A 19,550-nucleotide genomic window follows, 5' to 3' on the forward strand; every position below is an offset into this window, starting at 1 on the left:
GGTTTTTTTGCTATTTTCCTTTCTGAAACATTCAGATTGGGATTGAGCTACAGATTAAAGAGTAGGCATCTGAACCCTGTTGCAATTTATAGAAGAACACTGCACTTTTATTTGTTTCTTTTGTTCTGTAATTTGTCTCTAGAACATTGGCAGCACTATCCAATGGATTACTGTAAGAACAGCTCTTCAATGAGAACATTGTCTAGTCTTTTTTATTGTGCAGCAAAATCCTCATGTATACATACATGTATACATTCATAGATACACATTGCACTGGTGATCTAGGCTCACTCTGGCAGATTCCTGATTCTGGAAAGTTTGAAGGACTTTAGTTATCTCTGACCTGCTTTTATCAGGATTTTTTTTTTTAATTAGCATTTTTCCTTTGAGGTTAGAGTTGGGTTCAGCCCTTCAAGCGATACCTCTTTTAAAACCTGTTCTAGCCTTACTGAGCCCCTTTTGCCCTTTCTCGAGCTTTTCTTTTTTGACAATTTTGTGTTTGCTCTGACTTCCCATAGAATTTGCTCTGACTTCCCATAGAATTTGCTCTGACTTCCCATAGAATTTGCTCTGACTTCCCATAGAATTTGCTCTGACTTCCCATAGAATTTGCTCTGACTTCCCATAGAATTTGCTCTGACTTCCCATAGAATTTGCTCTGACTTCCCATAGAATTTGCTCTGACTTCCCATAGAATTTGCTCTGACTTCCCATAGAATTTGCTCTGACTTCCCATAGAATTTGCTCTGACTTCCCATAGAATTTGCTCTGACTTCCCATATGATGTATATACATCTTACTCATTTAAACAGTTTTAAACATAATTCATGTAGCTGCCCTTTTCAATTTAAGCAACACTTGAGTTGATCTGTTGTTTTTGCAAAGGTATGCAAAGGTTCCTGTTCAAGTGGTTCCTCAATATTTTGAGTTTCTGTTCACTGTAATGTCAATCAAGCTTTAGTTCCCTGATAACTTCCTGAAGGAACAACAATTTACAGTTTCTAAAAATTTGCTCTTAGCATCATTCCCTGACATGACTCCAATCTTTGTGGTGATGATTGAACTCTCCTGTCACTGGGTTACCTTTCTTGATGCCTTTTTAGTCTCTTCCAGCCTGGTGCACGAGCCATCTGAGTGATGTAATACACTCTCAGATTATTCATTCCTCCTACAGTAACTCCTAGAGTTATAAGTTAAAATCATAAATGATCTCATAAGAGAAATATTATTTCCCACCCATCACCATTCCAATCCTATTAACTGTATTTAGAAATGCAGAAAAGACCTCATCACATGGATCTGGTGTTCTAATTACTCCAAGAATAAATCTATGCTAGCTTGAAAAACTGTACTTTTTTTCTTCTCTCAAATGCTTTTCCATGTTTTTCAGCATGTCCTGCTTCCTGCTTTCACTTGCACCCTGTCTGAAGGATGCTACGATTATACCTAGTGATTCTTGAATCTTTAATGCCTTTTTTTGACTTGGTATTGACTATTGTCTATGCCAATAGGTTCATTTCCCTTTCTTCAGCTTCACTTGGAAAGTATCACATTTGCTATTTCTTTATATTACTTCAGCAGGCTGTGTCTGGGAACTTCACTGCTCACCCCTGCCCCCACTACAATGAAGTCAAATAAGCAACTGGTACCCTGTCCTGAGGAGGCATTCTACAGATTAGCCAAAACCAAGTAATAAGAACAGTTTTAAATCACTTACTCTCTAGGCTTGTTTAAAATTCTTTGTGACTGTGTTTTGATCAGTAATTAGAATTAATAAAATCAATCCTGATGGTCTCTTTCCATTTTTGCATTCCTCATTCAGTGATGCAGTTTTTGAAATACTGGTTATTTGTGATAAAACAATTGCCTTGTTTTCTGATTACTTCACCAATGTGAAGTTATATGAAATGGGATAGGAAATCTTAAGACCTAATCTGGACCTTTATAATATTGTTTAAGTTAGAAATTTCTACTGAAATCAGGACAGTATTATCACTCAATTACTACTCTTGAGATTAATTAGATAATGGTTTGATAGATAGAAAGGTAGTGTAGAGCTTGTGCTTTGTTTCCTTCTATGTATCTGTTAGAGTATACAGTGAGGGTCTGACTTCCTTGGAACAAGTCTATATGCCCACAGCAGTCATTTAGACTCAACTGTAGTCCATGTGGTGAAATTATCTCCTTGAAAAAGGAGATGTCTATTAGCAATGTTTAAAAGAGAATAAATTATGCCAGTTTCTCACAGATTGTACCTCTAAGTCTCTGCCTTTACTACAGGGAGGCAGGAGGAGAGGCCATTTCTAAAAAGATCAAATGTTTCTGAAAACTGGTTTAACTGAAATCTCATATTTTTCATCCATATGTTAAGTGACTAAAGTAATGGAATGCAAGTTAATGCTTATCACACTTTCAGAATTTTTAAACCAAATATACTGTTATTTCCTGTTTTTAAATACATATAGAACATCAGGTTATATCCTATAATCACCCTGCACATTTTGCACATTTATTACATGTTTGGATGTTTACTGGAACATCTAGAAGTCTCTTCAGAACCAGAAAAAGTGTAATTTTTGTGACCCACTCAGTATCTCACATGCAGTGTGATTTTTGGATTGTGTTTAGGAGCTTGCATGAGATCAGAAAGGAGTTGCAACTGATTCCTCTGTGCAGGGTTTGAGTATGATATAGCCTGACACCTTCAAATTAATCTGTTATTCCATGATTGAGATTTCATGTGCTAGAAGTCAAAGTCTAGTGAAGTTGACTGATTCCAGCATGTTGTTTTGGGTGTGTCTGTGTATATGAGAATGGCTCAAGCCAATGCAAATTTCATCACTGAATCCTGTGTCTAGTGTGTATTCTTTGCATAATGTGCGTAGTTGGATTTAAACATACAGAAAAATTACAAACTCTAAATCTCTTTTAGCCTTTTTCTGGCTGTAGCAAAGCAAAATTGCCATGGTGTGCAGGAGGGAGGTGTTGGAAGGGAGGCCCAGTGTCTGAGGTTTAATGGTAAGTGATCCTCCATGTGTTCACAGGGGCCGTGGAGGGGTGCCTCCACCACCAGCAGGAGTACCCAGAGGGGCACCAGCACCCAGGGGAGTGCCTCCCAGCAGAGGACCAGTCAGTCGTAGCCGGGGACTTCTGGCACCCAGGGCAAGAGGAGTCCCCCCTCCTGCAGGATACCGGCCCCTCCCGCCGCCCCCGGCACAGGAGACCTACGGGGAATATGTAAGTGGAGCAGTGACATACTGTGCATAGTGTGGAACTGGAGAGATGAGCCTATCCCTTCAGAACTCTGTAGAATCTCTTTAATTAGTACCTAATTAAGTCTTGCATCTGTAGCAGACGTGGTCATCTCTCTTCACTTTTTCAGACTTGAGCTGTTTCTTATTAAAAAAAACGCTTCAGGTTATGTATATACACTACCATAAAGGCATTGTGCATTTGGCAAAATAGTTATGTATCTCTTAAATGTACCTCTTACATTAGGTTTCTGCTTTACAAAAATCTGAAAAATCACGATGCTGTAGACTTTTAATTCTCAGCTAAAACAAAATAATATTCTTCTTAAACCTATCTTTGGGATCATAAAGCTATTCAATGATTAAACAAATAAAATATTTTTATGAAAGCTTCAGAACTAATCCTAAATTTTTTACAAGGTACAGTGTATCTCAATAAACCATACATATTTATCTTTATTTTATTTTATTAAACGTTAAAATCATATCAAAATGTTTTTTATATTGTACGTGACAAAATGATGTGGTTATGAATTGTTAAGGTAAACTTAAACTGGACTTACAGAGCATTAAGATAAAGAAAAAAGATCATTAAATCAAAATTATAGTCATGAAAATGGACTTACAAAAATAATATCTTCAAGGACAATGCTTTTAATGTTTTTTATTTATTGAAGCTTTGTGTACCCTCTTTACAGCCAAGTGTGTCTGGACTTTGTTATTTAGACTAGATAAAAAGGAGTTCCTGAGTTCCAGAAAATGGTTTTGCTATTTAGACATTTTTTGTTTCTCTCAACCTCTCTTTCACCTGCTTGCTCCCTCTCTTCTTTCACTGGCCCCTGCCAAAACCCTCTACATAAATCTCAGCCTTTGTCCTTTCAAACAGAAACCCAATTTTCTATATAGCACTTACAGCTTTATGCAGAAAAGTTTAATGTCATTGGTATAAACATTTATGCATATAACTGAACAATTCAGAAGAAGTTAATGTAGTTCATTAATTTTGAGGAAGAATACTTGAACAACATGTCTAAATTTCCCCTGGCTATACTTGACTAGTCAAAGTGGGTGCTGCAAATGAGTGATTCTGTCACAATGCTTTTAAAGGAATCAGTCCTCATTGAACAGCCTGTTTCCAGGACACACACTCTAGAACATATGGAGATATGATAGAATATAAACCTATTTGAGTAAATTCATATTTATATATAATCTGCTATTTATAGCAGGTATTTATAGAAGTGGCATGGAAATAACAGCTTTTTGAGTCATTCTCTGAAAAGTAAAGCATAGATCAGGATACTAAGTAGAAAATAGCACTGTAAAGAAAAACAGTGCTATGCTAAATGACTTCTAAAAGGAATGTTCTCTAGAACTGGATCACTTATCTTCCAAACAAGATACCTTAAAAAGGATAGATATACTTAAAGCTGTAACTGATAAAGCAGTGCTAGATGGTCCACTTTAAAACTACTCTATTTCTTTTCTGCTTTGATAAAATGAGGTTTCTTCAGAAGGAAGTTTAGCTAGGACACAAACCACTGGTGTATTGCATGTTCAATGTTAAATTTAACGCTTGGCATTTTACCTGTCCGTTCACAGTACATTATCAAAGTGCTTTAACTGTATCTTCTACAGGTTAAGGTAGCATGGTAGGAGTCATTAGTAGTATTTCTGCCCTTTCCTTATTAATTCCTCTTTAGCTATATCTAATATTAAAGCACTACTTTGCCAAGCTGAGCAGAGTAAGGTCTCACTGGTTGAGAAGTGTCTGTCGGCTAAGAACATCAGTAAGACCAGGGGTATCATAAGAAGATATTTTAAGCAGCATCAAAGCTTTGGAGACTGGAATATCCAGAGATTATAGAGAAGCCTTTACAAAAGTATAGGGTTTGTATGGCCAGGTTTTGATAACTGGGTGGGGTACAGAGGTGGTTTCTGTGAGAAGCTTCTGGAAACTTCCCTACGTCCAACAGAGGCAATGCCAACCAGCTCCAAGGTGGACCTCCTGCTGGCCAAGCCCATCAGCAGTGGTGGTAGTGCCTCTGGGATAATGTATTTAAGAAGGAGGAAAAAAAACTGACCTAGAGAAGTCTATTCCTAAAGGGCTTCACCCAATGGAAGGGTCCCACGCTGGAGCAGTTCATGGAGAGCTGCTGTCCAAGGGAAGGGCTCACACTGGAGAAGTTTGTGTTGGACTGTCTCACATGGGAGGGAACCCACACTGGAATAGGGGAAGAGTGTGAGAAGTCCTGTCCCTGAGGAGGAAGGAGCAGCAGGGACAACATGTGATGAACTGACTACAACCCTCATTCCCTGTCCTCCTGCACTGCTGAAGGGGAGGAGGTAGAGAATTTGAGTGAAAAAGGGAGGAGTTGGGGGAAGGTGTTGTAAGGTTTAGTTTGTATTTCTCTTTTTCCTACTCTGATTTCATTGGTAAGAAACTCATTTCCCCCAGTTAGGTCTGTTTTGCCTGTGACAGTAACTGGTGAGTGATCTCTCCCTGCCCTTATCTCAAGCCATGAGCTTTTTGTTAAATTTTCTCTTTACAGCTGAGAGACTTTACAGACTGACAGAGTGGCTTTGGTGTGGGCACCTGGTGTCCAGTCAGGGTCAACCCACCACAAGGAGGCTTTCCATTGAGGATTGGAAAGTCTGTAGGGATTCGTGAAGCTTTTCATTCCCTTAGGCTTATAAACCCCTGCTTTGTACTCATTAAAATAATGTGCAAGTGTGCAAGTTCAAGAGGAAGCAAACTGCTGATGGAAACCTTGAACCACTCACTTCTGTAACTCTGCAAATATCTCAAAAGGTGATTCAGGGCTTTCAGTGTGTAAAGTCCTTGCTCGTTTCTTTTGTAGAGTGCTGTTAAGTGTATCTTGTGACAGACAATGAATCACAAGGAGCCTCCCTTTTCCTTCACTCGCTCCCTTTGCTAACTTTTTCTGTAGTCCTTGAAACCAATGAATTTATAACATCTATGAGTAATTTACTCAGTTCTGTTTCTTGCCTATTGTGATCTCTCCTTCCTCTTCTTGATTAAGTAGTTTTCTAAAAGACAATAACAAAGTGGGAAGGGTATTACTTATTTCATTCTGACAAGTTGAGTTAATTTTGGAGGCAGTATCTCACATGGGGAAAATTATGTCACAGGCAAAAAGTCATTAATTTGAGTGTAGGTGTGTTTTAATGTGGGCTCAAGATAAAGAAAATTGGGTGACCATTGCTGTCCTGTGTTTAGAGCTCATAGGTGAGTTTTCCAGATGTTACCCATTATAGCAAGTTCTGCTCAGATACAGGCTGCCTCTATCATCTGTCAGCTTTCTGGGGTCTCTGTAATGCTGGCTCTTGAATGCTTTGGCTTTCTCTGCAGAATTCACATAACCTTATCAGACCAGCAGCAATACTTGCACATTTTTCCAGCTCAATGTAACTAGTTTTCCCATTCCACTGTTGCCAGTCTTACTTATGTATGTCTCTCAGCCCCAGTACCCATTCCTCCTGGGATGTCACCATATTGTTAGTACCACGATGAAGGTTTTGAAGCCACTAAATGACAGTTCCTTATCATTTTCTCTGAAAATGTCTCTCTAATAGCTGTAACATCAGCTTAGATAGCAAATATTCAGGCCTCTACAACTAGCCAGCTTTATAATAGCTCTGTTTGCTGTGATAAACTTTCTCTGAAAACTAACACGTCTCCCATTTTTATTTCCTCAACTGCTCAGGTCAGGAGAAAACCTAATATGACATGGGAAGCATGGTCAGAATTATTTTTATAATACTTGGATAAGGGAAACCATACTAGGTGGATGCTTCATTTATTGAAGCACAGATGGTTTCAGGGACATTCTTCCTCTTAATTTTATTCAAATTGTTCTCATCGAACTATACTGTGTAATAGATAAAAATATTTTTATGTATTGTCAAGCTGACAGTTTATTCCATTAAGATAAGAAATAGAAGCTGTATTTAAATACTAGCTGAAAATGTTAAGCTTTTCCATAATTTTTCAATAAGCAGAAAATCCGTAACAGTGTGCTAGCAATTCACTGCTCTTTAATAAGGTCAATTCCTTAGTGAATGTTCAGTCAAACATGGGTTAGAACAGAACTGCTCAGTCTGTTACTGTCTCTTAACAGTTGCTGCTCTTTGCCTCTTCCTGTTGTCCTCCTCTTAACAGCTTCAGACCTCTCAGACTTTTTTTCTGAATTAGTAACACAGCAGTGGGACTGAAGCTTTTTAAGAGTAGCCTTTTATTTGCTGCTGGTTTTATTTTACAAAGGTAAATGTTTTGTAAATATTCTGTCAATATTTCACTTCTGTACTTCGCATGAATATATTTGTTATGCTGTGTCAAGTCCTGCTTTGGCTACTTAAATGTGTTAAATGCAAAGTGAGATTTATCAGAGTTCCTAATCAGCTTTTTAGGCATTAAAAATTAGACTTTAAGTGGCAGTGTGGAATGTCTGTACTGAAAAGCAAAACTCATCAGTCCAGCATGTTATGGCCAAGATTCGCTTCAACACTGTTAGAAAGCAATCAGATCTAAATATTCCTCCCACTTCTAGGGTAAGTTTGTGGCAGAGCTTTAGTTCTGTTTGTGGCAATTTTATTAATGTTTTTTTGTGTTCAGACAAGGGCTACCTCAGTGGCAGATCTTTCTAATGCACTGACCGCATGTGTAATTTCTAGCAGTTAATACTTCAATTAGAATGCTCTAATGACATTGCTTTGTGTAATAAGAATTGAAATTAAGATGAAATGTCCACTAGTAAGAGACTGAGGGAACCTAATGAATGTTAAATAACTTGTAACTTGAAAAAGAACTTTATGAACTGTCTCCAATTACATACCAAGATTATTTAGCTTAAAGACACAGGCTGCTCAGAAGGATGTATAGAATAGCTGGATGCAAAAAAGTTACATGATAAACTTCTAAAACTACTATTTAAAATCTATGTTTAGTTATTTGCTGATTCTGCAAGACCATAAAGCTTAGGGATTATTGTTTTTAAAGCTTCATAGTTCCTGAAGTAAGTAGGACTTAGGGGAAGTTGGTTCACAAATAACATTTGGCTGGATGGCTAAGAAATTAATTTCATGATCCAGTGATTATTATAAAATATGAATGTAAGTATCCATTAGTGAAAAGAATGATTGCAAAGTCTAACTATTTACAGGGGAGTGCCCATTCAGCTGAAAAACCTATAGCCTATTATTTAGTTCACTTTCTTTAGAAAGCTACTGCAAATTCTGTTTTAATCTGCAACCTTGAGCTTGAATTCCCTGTCTCCTTTTTGAGATCATAATTACTTGAGATTTTGAAAAACTGAAAATTAGGATTAATGTGGAAGCAGTTTCTTGGAGCTGTTAATACACTGCTGAATTTGCATGGTGAACTGTTTTTAACGTAAATTTTTCTCATTAACATTCACTTGCTGTTTGTGGTTGAAGAAGGAAAGATTGATAGGAAAAAAGAACAAAAATTCTGTATACCATATTAAAAAACCCCAATTTTTTAATTTAGAAATAAATGCTTCTTTAAGTTGAGGTGGCAGAATATTACCCAAAGTGTAAGGACTAGTCTAGATGACATAAGACTTTGAAAAGAATATAGATTCTTGAATGGAGTTCAAGTATAACTTCAATGTTGCTTTGCAACAGTTACATCATGTTTTAATTTACCTTTGTCTTCTGAATGTTGTTAACTTCCTAATGACAGTCAGCATTTTAAATCAGTGGTTTTATTTGCTTAGTTGTTTTGAATGTGAAGCTTTTTGTTTGGGTTCCTCGAAGCTACTGAAGTAGCTTCAGTTTCTAAGAACTGGAGAAATTCTTTTGTCCATGGTGTTTCTGTTCCCCTCTGTGGATAATGTTGTGGTTTGCACTTAGGTATTACACACTTTTTTAAGCAGTGTGTTTGCTGAGTTCTGGCTTTTCAGAGGTGCTAAGACTACTCCTAAAGTCAGGGTGAATTTGAGTAAGACTTTTGGAAAGAAAGTGCATAACATGAAAACATTATTTCTTGGCTTTTTCCCCCCTCACTATAATGTTCTTTTTCATTCTAAATAGGACAAGCAAGAAGAGATAAATGTACATGTTTCAGATTTTAAACCCTTCAATTGTTTTGATTTACTTTACGTCTTTGACCTTCTCTGGGATTTTCAGGATGAGATGGAGTAAGAGAGAATGGAAAATATTTCCATTTTCCCAGGAACTCAGGTGACATGGGCTGTGGAAACAGAAGAATATTCTGGAGAAAAGGTTGAAAAGCTTTCCGACTTGCCTATGTCAAAGTTCACCTATCAAGTTCATATAAAAATCTTTTCAAAGTATTTTAGTTTAAGCTGCTCATCTAAAACTTGGTGTTACTGAATGAGTTGTCCTTCTGATTCCGACACTGCTCCCTGCTGTTGTGCATAGAAAACAGACTTATTTTGGTCTGGCAGTAATTTGCTTTAAATGTTACTGTCTAAAGTCATTACCAACTCCTCGGGGGTTTTTTGAGGTGCATGAAAAACAATCCACTAGTACATCTCTCATTCCAGGAATACCTTATTTGTTCTGGTTGAATATGTACTAGGCTTCTTCTAGATGAAAACAGATGAAAATTTCCAAAATAAGAGCTTACAGTCTGTGCATGTTTGCTGCTAATGTCCTTAATGAGAGCACTCAGACTTTAGATGGTAGTAGCTACCCATATTTGATTTGATTGCACCATATTCCCTGTTGATTAAATGATGGGGGTGATGTTACTTCCACGTAACAAAATGGCTGTTCTTTCCCTTTGCAATTCTAATTTAAAAAAAAAAATTCTTCATTGCACTGCACTGATGTTGTTTTGTGTTTTCTCCTTCAAGTTAATCTCTGCACATTTTTTTTTTTAAATTTGATAATTTTTATCTGAAAGGAATACATTCCTCCAGTATTCTGGGATAAAGTACCTGGGGTGGTAAGTATTAGTTTCAGAGAATGATGAGGGAAAGAAACAACCACTTTTATCACCTAGTGGTAAAGGCCCTAATTTTTTCCCTTGGATGGATTTCCTTAGATGGGAACAGCTGGAAAATTGATTTCTTATTGAATTCACAATTTTTTTTTCCAGCACTGAAAATGACTTTTTTGTTAAAAGCTGTTTTTACCCTCTTCTTTCTTCCACTGTTGTTCTTTGAAATATTGTTCGATTTCCCTAAAAAGGGTCCAAACACTAGTCTGTCATTGTCACTGCCATCAGATTTTAACTTAAAGCCACCATTTCCTATTCCCCACCAACATGGATGTGTTTAGAGTACTGTTATAATTAGAAAGAAGCACTGATGAGCAAGACTTAGCATGATTTATAATGTTTTGGGTACTACAAACGCTTTGGCAAGGATTGCTTTTATCATTTTTTGACCTGTGATAGTAACTTAATGTATTTGAAGGGTGCTTATTTACCCATTACCTTTGATTCTGTTCATGAAAAATGTCTGCAGTTCACAGGGAGAAATTCCAGTTACCAGTGCTGCTCTTTGGATTTATCTCAGCTGTGGGCACTATCATTGAGACCACTGCAGGTAGAACCTCTCTTTAAGAAGAAATACTTATAGGTTGCCTTAATAAGGGAGCTTATTACTAAGATTTGAGATGTTACAGAATAGTTTCATACTATTTTCAAATGATCTGTCTTGATTCTGTTTATAGAGTGAAGATAGGATCTTGTTTGGCCTTTTGGTTTTTGGACTGGAATAGGAAATATGGCTTTGCCACTAAGCTTTCTAATATCTGAGTGTCTTTAGGAATTGCTCTTTATGGATTTGTGTAATATGAATAGAGAGGGAAGGCCATTGTATTGCATTTGGTAGGTAGTAGAAATATGGACACTGTCATCCATGTGAAGAATAATGGCTTTAGATATAAAAATGAGTGCTTTCGTCAGTACCGGAAAGATGCCAAAAAATCAGCGGGAAAAATGCAATGAAAAGATTCTTATGGAGGTGTAGTTCTTCCTGTATTATAGAAATCTATATAGCAATGCTTGTACTCAGTAGAATGTACTTAGTACAGTGGTGTACTTTAGTACAGGATATCTGTGCATATAAGTTCTGTCCTGTCCATTGTCATTATATACGTGTAAAAATGAATTATTTTCATTTAAGTTAGCGTGTTATTTTATAGTAATGAAACATGCCAGATGGCCAAGGATATTTCACCTAAATACTAAATGAAGTCAAAGAAAACATTTACTGAAACCACAAGAGGTCTGATTCAGAAAGAAAGTACTCAAGTAGTGTGGATCTAATTTAAAATGTAAAACATTCTGCATTGGCTGACCCTATTTGTAACCTCCTGAAAGAGCAAGTTTTCAAATAGTGTATGACTAAGAGCAAATACTGTCAGACCTAATTCAGGGAAAGCTCTGAAACATACTTCAGCTGCCCCTGCCTAATTGCTACTTCAAGGGAACTGTGCATAGTAAACACATTTTGGAATTTGAATATCTTATGTCTTAACAGAACAAGCCATTGAAAGCAAAACCATTCTATTTTTGGAACATGTTGCACATGTTTATCTCTGTTTCAGTGTAAACTTTGGAGTTTATAACTGTAAATATTAGGGAAAAAGTCTTTACTGTGAGGGTGGCAAGGCACTGGAACAGGTTTCCCGGAGAGATTGTGCATGGCCCATCCCTGGAAGTGTTTAAGGCCAGGTTGGATGGGGCTCTGAGCAGCCTAGTCTAGTGGAAGGTGTCCCTGCCCGTGTCACACAGCTGGATCTTTAAGGTCTTTTCCAACCCAAACCATTCTCTAATTCTGTGAAATACGGAAATAAAAAGGAATTGATCTATTTAAGCAGATTATAGTAATCACAACAGAACATTTTGATAGCTTTAATTCTGAGTGACTGGAGTCCCACGTATAAACTACAAACCAGATATCTTTCCATTCAAGGCTTACAAGAGCCACCTTCAACAATATTATAATGCAGGGTCTAATTTCAGCAGTGCTGAACTTAAGTAGCTCACAAAGTGGTGAACAGTAGTGAGTCCTGGGAAAAAGTTCTCTGGAAGAGGAGTGCGAATACTAGAAACACTTCAGTCTCATATAGCATGGACCTCCTCAAATTTTCCTTTTGTTATGCTGGATATATTGGGAAGGATCTCCTTATTTCAAAACTACTTTGTTCCTTTGTCTTCAAGAAGTCATAGTTACACCATAATTTCAAAGTAGTCTGTTATCCCCTTTCCTTCATGATCAAAATAGTTAACATAGATGTGAATAATAGGAATGATTGCTTAAGAATTCTCCAATGATTCCTTAGTGGCAAAGCTTTCCTGACATGTTAGAAGATTAATTTCAGTCCTCTGCTTTCATTTGTTGCCACTGCTGGATATGCCCAGCTTGAAGTTTGGAAGCTCGTCTTAGGGATGGCTCATTCACAGTTGGGAGATTCTGTGAGAGGAGACCAAATGTCATGTAAATGTTCTGGAAAAGAGCAAATAAGTTGGCTCAGGCAGATTTAGCTGTTGATCAAGGTCTGTATTGTTAACAGATGTCTGTATATTGCATCAATAAGTAATAAGGTGCTTGTTTGGAGTAACTGCCAGGAGGCAGTGGTTTGGGGGATTGGTCTGTGGCTTATCAAGAGAAACTCGTATCTGATAAGCAAGAAAACACTAAGACTTCTAATTTTTAGCTTCAGGACAGTGAATTACTGAAAGAGAAAATGCATTTCCTTTTCAAGTGGGACGCTACTTATCCATGGATCTCTGCGCAGCAGACAATTGGAAGAATTCTAGTTTCTTCTTCCCAACCAATGAATAGAGTCACTCATTTGTGCTGGCCAATATTCACAGACAGCCTTCTCCTAATCACTGCTGGGAAACAATTATTTGCACTGATCTAGCAGTGGTGAAGCTGCACTGATGGGCAGATTGCCTGTTTTCCATATAAACTTGCTAAAAGCTCTCAGGAATTTCATTTTCCTATCAGTTATTTTGAGGATGTCACTGGCTTCTGCTGTGGAAAGCTTTTCTTACCATGTCTAGAAAGCTGTCAGATTCCCATCACTGGAGATGTTTTCAACTAGAGTTGGACAATCCATCATTTATCATTCCTATCTAATTGCTACTACTGGCCAGTTTTGTTTTCTGTCATTGCTGAAAGATTCTTAAAGGTTCCTTTTCCTGGAAATACTGGTTCTTTATGAAACTTGATCCTTACGTTGCCAGGGTTTGATACACACTTACTCAGAAAATACTGTATATATATAATATTTATATGATGAGGATGCCTGATTTTAATTTCTCTGGGTCCCTCAGTCTTCAAAATGTCTTCTCATTAGGTCAGACCCATCTTGCAAAAGGTGGAGAAGATACCCCTAAATATCCATTAAGGTCTGTGGATATTTGGATAGGATTTGAATATTAGGATTTACTACGAATCAGTACAAAGGATATGCCATTTCTACTTTTCCTTTGTTTAGCTCAGGTATATTATTGGACAAAACAGTAAATTGATGACAGTTCCTTGGATTTCTATAGTTCATCCTTCTCTGGGAAAACACAACATAATTGTCACTTGTTTTATCTTCAGCTACAAGCCATACAGAAGTTTGAGTTAGTGCTTTGTTCAAATGGTGTTTAAATCCAGTGCTGTTTTGGGAAGAGTGTTACAGTATATACTTACATAGTGTGAATAATGTGGAGAGGAGTAAGAAATCCTTTACTTCTAGTTTCTTAATGGATGCTAAACTCCCACAAGTTGAAGAGCATACACAGGGCATTCAAAGTAGCAAAACCATCCTTCTTTCTAGTCTTATTTCTGGGAAACTTCTTTCCTATCTGTAATCTACATAGAATATTGAATTTATTATCCATAAATAAGTCAGCTACCTAAGTCAGGTACATAATATTTATTCAGATGTTTTGATTCCTGAGATGCTTCCCAGAGCTTTCCTGAAGATTGGTAGTTCACTCAAATTCAAGACCATGAGGGTATGAAATGTTTGTACTGCCTCTGCACAAGCCAGGTTAAATGAAGAAAAATCTTTTAAAGCACATTGCCAATAGTTCAAAATACCCTTTAAGAAATTATGTTCTTAGATTTGTAGATGGAAGTAGTCTCTATTAGTATTAAAATTTTGCCACTTCATGATGTACATATGCCATACATACATTTCAGGAGAAATTGTCTTTCATAGGTGGAACTCAGTTACTACTTTGTTTCTGGAGTGTGCTTGTGGTTAATATTACATTTCTTTTACATCATTTCAGGAGTATGATGATGGCTATGGAGCTGCTTATGATGAACAAAGCTATGATTCTTATGATAACAGCTATAGCACTCAAGCACAAAGGTAAGCCTCCAAATCAACTGTAACTACTTTTGAAAAATTCTGTGGTTAGCCAGTTAGTTTTACTTAAAGGTTTTCAAAACAACAAAAATTTTGAGAGGCTTTTTAGAAATAACTACCTGTGTTAGTTGTTTTTAGTATCACATAAGTATAAAAGTTAAGTTTCTCAGTGTCTGAAAAAAAAAACCAGAACTGATAACTTGAAACAGTTTTAGTGATGCCAAATCATAAATCAGAAAGTTTTCAAAAGTTCAGGAAATTCAGGAAAACTTAATTCAGATTCATTTTAGGAGAGAGGAGTAAGCAAGGAGGGGAGAGGAGAAAAAGAAACTTAAAAAAGGTATTGAATCTCCTGAAACATGAAACTGATTGCATTTCCTTACTACTTTTAACAAGGTTATATTCCAGTATTTTACCTTTATTTGACTGTAATAACACTACACCCTTGTGTGTGTTTTACTTCTCTATGGAATTCCTTGTGACAAATTTGAATTGCTTGTCACTTGTTTCCTTCCCCCACTTCATTCTCAGCAGTATTTTTAAGCACTTCTAATTTATTTTCTTAAAATTTTACTTTCTTCAAAGGAGTCACTATTTGGCAGTTCCATGAATTACAAAGAATACTAATGTGTCCCAGTGTTGGGAAAAATGCTATGAAGTAAAAACTGCTTTCTATAGGTAGAACTTAATGGCAAAAATCACATGACAGACATAGCAGCTTTGGTTGATCATTCCTGCTGTTGGGTACTTCCAATGTGCCTGTCTCAAAAAGGAACTTCTGTGCACCTTTTACTGAATTGTAATTTATTTTCACTATTTTCTCTTGGACCAAACTTTTGTAATTTGCTCAATAGTAGATTTTGTAATGTCTTTGAGAATGTTTTGAAACTTTTATGGCAGTGTTATGACATGTCTCTGAGGCAGGGTAACTGAGGTTCCTGTTAATAAATACTTTGGGGTGAATTAGAGTAAAATGACACTGAATGACAGGTGTATATGAGGCCAGATGTATTTTAAAACAATTTAATTGCAGCAGAATTAGGTAGCCATTTTGGTTTTTTCTATAAAAGTATCAGGAAATAATACATAAGGAAAAGAGAGAGAAGGAAAGGATAATAGTAGATTGTGGAGAGGAAAGATAACAGTAGATTGTGGATCCAGTGATGAGACTTAATTGTTGTGATTTTGATTGTCCATGATCTGTGATGGTCTCAGTCTTGATCTGTTGGGAATGGGGCCCTGCCAAGCAAAAGGTTCCTCGTTATGTACATTAAAATTAACCTGGGAACACCTGGGTCCCTCCCCAGGGAGGGAGTTCTTTGCTGTACCACTGAGGCACATGCAGTCTTCAGATGGAGAGTTTTCAAAAGAGTTGGGGGGTCGCTTTGTAGTCCTTGTTGGTTTCAGTCCCCCTCTACTGGTCTTGCCTGTTCCTTGACCCCACTTCTGTACTTTCATTGTATGTTGTGTGGTCACCATGGACCTGAGCAGGAAAATTGGCTCCAGTCAGGTGCTGCCCTACCTTTGCATGGTCCCCCTTTCCAGGCACATCCTGTTCTAACTTGCTCAATTGAATGGTCATCAGTGTTTGAGGCACAGCAATGCATTAACTCCTTACTGTCCAGGCTTCTGCAGGAAAAAAAACCCCTTAAAATTGTTGAAACAATAACGTTCAGAAAATTATAAAATAAAATACTAGAGATTTACATTACTGCTTTAGTTATTTTGGCTGATTAGAGCATCAAACTTTGCCCACTGCAAAGATGGCAATAGGAGAGGAAGATGAGATGTTGATAAATAGATGGTTCTTGGCCTGTTTTACATTCTGCTAAATATGTAAGGTTTACAATGGAGCTTTATCTGAAATAGTACAGAACTGTTCACAGCAAAGTTGAGAATAAAGCTCTTTACACCTGGCATCTGCTTTTCTGTAGTGTTGTCACAACCAACTTCAATTTTGTTGTGTAAATGAATATTTTTCTGTGCTCAACAACTTAGTCAGTGTGAAAAAACACAGTGGAAAGTACCAGTGTAGTTACTGTTGAGAACTAAAATAATGAAATTACCTTTGTCTGATACTTGGCTGCTACAGCTTCTAAGCTACTGAAAATTGATAAAAATAATATGACTTAAGAAACCAGCAGTGTAGTCTCAAAAATATGAGACTCTGTAGTGTTACATTTCGAGAGCAGCTGTTGGTAATGGATTTTTTTTTTTCCCCAAAAGAAAATTGCCGAAGTAGTCCTCAACTTTTATGTTGGTAATTCTGTTCTGGTTTACTGCTCCTAGCGTTGGTAAATGGGTTTATTGCACGCAAACATTTGGACTTCATTACAGAGTCATTTGCCCGAGCCAAAACTAAACATTACTTGGATTTGATTTTTTTTTTTTTCATGGTAAGAAGGTTTTCACTGGCATTTTCTTCCTTTGAACTAAAATTAGGAAAGAAACCAATTTCCCAAGGAATGAAATTGCTGTTGTAAAGGATTAATACATAAGAATGTATAATACTCTTGGATATATGTGCACATGCTTAACTGTCTAGAAGGAGATACTTCATAAAATGATTGCTGTACTTTGTATTTTACCTGTAGTTTCACAATACATATATTGTTAGATTTTCATGAAATTGTTGTCTTTGGAATGATTACTTGACTTTTTTTCCCCCTAATTTTATCAAGTGTTCTGTGGTAAAAGAAAACATGAAATTATTCACTGGCACGTTTCTCACAGGATATCAACTCTCATTTTCTTGAATATTTTCTGGCTTGGCAAAAAGATTTTTGGGATAGTATTGGCAGGCAAAAAAGTAATAACTATAAACAGCCATCTGAGCTACCTAGACCTGCATTCCTATCTTTAATCGGAATATCGAGTAGTAGCCCACATTGCAAAATGTCATTGTGTAACCATTATGAGATACTTATCATATTTAGGTTCATTACAATGCCCTTACTATGAAGGAAATTAAGGGAAAGTGCATGGTTTTCATAGCTTAGCTTTATATTATTCTTGATATTTTGCCCTCATAAAACATGGAAGGAAACTGCATTTGCACATGGAGGGCATTCACGTGTTTAAAATGCATCATTTAGTGACCAGCATGTGGAAACAACTTACTCTCTTTCCATTTCTAAGTTGAAAATACTGATCTTGAAGTATTTCTAGTATGCCTTCTGCTACTGATTTCTCTAGAAATATGGTAATATTAATGTTATTGTGTATTAAAGGGGAAATTTGACAAACAGCTATTAAACTGAAAATGAGTTGGCTCATTAAATTACTTGCAATAGTTTTTAGTATATAACCAAGTTTGAGTGCAGGAACAGGGTTTAATGTTCACAAATGTACACATTGTGTGACATGTTGGAGGCAGTGGAAATACTCATTTCTGTTTTAAAGCTTTTGCTTATGTAGTGATTCCCCTGTTAAAGATGGACACTTGAATAGAATCTGAAATATCTCTAGGAATTTTGGAGATCTGTAAGATTGTTGCACAACAGCACATCTTTCACTATAGGTGAACAGGAGTACCTTCTCCAAATCTGACCGTTCAATACAACAGTGTGACTCTCCTTGATTGCTTTTATTTTGATGTTTCAAATGTATTTGCCAGAAATGGCCAAATCTGAGATGGACTGGGATGAGTGATGTGTTCAGATCTGAAGAATCGGATACTGTGTATTTCTGTGTGCATTGAGGTGGATGAGACTTTGCTTACTCTGCAAATAAATTCTTCCCATTTTTATACTAAGTGCTTGCTGATAACAAATTGCAAGTGGTTAGAAGTTTAGTGGCATTTTATTTGACATTGTGAGAGACTGTATCCTTGCTTGTGCGTGGCATTCTGAACATTCAGTTAAAACCTGCCACAGCACTAATAGGGAGAGAAACATTAGAGTTTTCTGAGTTCTCATCTATCTTAATGCCCTGTAATCCTATAAAAAAAGTTGTTTTCCTTTAGAACAATTTATTATCCACAGTTGTTTGTTCATGCAGCAAAGCCCCAAATAGTGCTTCAGGATGTCCTTTAATGGAATTGTTTTTATGGTCAAAAAGACATATCCCTTGGAGCTGTACTGAGCTTGACTAGTTATCTGAACTGATTTTTAGAAGAGATGTGACTAAATTATATTTATAGTTTTTTGCAGACGGATTGTTTAATGCTATTTTCATCAGTATAATCTGGGATGGTTAATCAACTGTTCTTCTTAGTCTTGTTATAAAAAAACAAAAACAACATCAGAATAGCTCAAAATATTTCTCAATTTCTGAAAATCAAAAGCTACTAAACATAGAATCATAGAATGGTTTGGGCTGGAAGGGACCTTAAAGACCATCTAGTTCCAACCTTCCTGCCACAGGCAGGGACACCTTCCACTAGACTAAGTTGGTCCAAACACCATCCAACCTGGCCTTGAGCATCCAGGGATGGGGCATCCACAGCTTCTCTGGCCAATGTATTCCAGTGCCTCACCACCCTCACAGTCAAGAGTTTCTTCCTAATATCTAATCTAAATATCTTCTCCTTCAGTTTAAAACCATCCCCTCATCCTATCACTACATGCCCCTGATATGCAGTCAAGCTTTAAGGTTGTATGTTATGCAGTCAGGAGTTCCTTCATAAAGTTTGTTTTCTATATACATATGGAGTAATTTAACATGTGCAGTTGTATGCCAAAAACCTTTCCATGATCTCAAGGAAAAATGAATTGTGAGTGTGAAAGCCAAACTCGTGACTCCTGGTACTGATATTTTCCTGTGTCAGATGCATGTACACCTGTCAGTGTCCCTCCCCAGCACATGTGCATTCTTCCACAACTTATCTCACTCTTAAAAGACTTCCCAAACCTGTCTAGAATTTTAATTCTTTTCTTGGATTTATTGCAGAAAGTAGTGGGTATTTTAATGGTCTGATGTTAATGCTAGACCAATTTTATTATGAAAATTCACATAATAGTG

The 19,550-nt window shown here is 36.8% G+C and overlaps 1 protein-coding gene across 3 annotated transcripts in view; it reads left to right on the forward strand.

The window, feature by feature from the left end:
- The window catches only part of KHDRBS3 (KH RNA binding domain containing, signal transduction associated 3), a 98,507-nt gene that overhangs the window by 60,026 nt on the left and 18,931 nt on the right, over positions 1-19,550 (forward strand). For 2 of the 3 annotated variants that reach the window (XR_003538891.2, XM_027711323.2), the window contains exons 6-8: positions 1,579-1,689; positions 3,045-3,237; positions 14,509-14,591. Coding sequence is in view for 2 of the 3 variants with exons in the window: in XM_027711323.2 (XP_027567124.1) it covers positions 1,579-1,689; positions 3,045-3,237; positions 14,509-14,591 (387 nt within the window). In the remaining variant the exon portion in view is untranslated. The remainder of the gene's footprint in view (positions 1-1,578; positions 1,690-3,044; positions 3,238-14,508; positions 14,592-19,550) is intronic. The other variant, XM_027711325.2, reaches the window with a different exon arrangement.

This window comes from Pipra filicauda, unplaced genomic scaffold, assembly GCF_003945595.2.
Source record: "Pipra filicauda isolate LSUMZ 115617 unplaced genomic scaffold, ASM394559v2 scaffold34_size3990699_pilon, whole genome shotgun sequence".
Classification (NCBI taxonomy): domain Eukaryota; kingdom Metazoa; phylum Chordata; class Aves; order Passeriformes; family Pipridae; genus Pipra; species Pipra filicauda.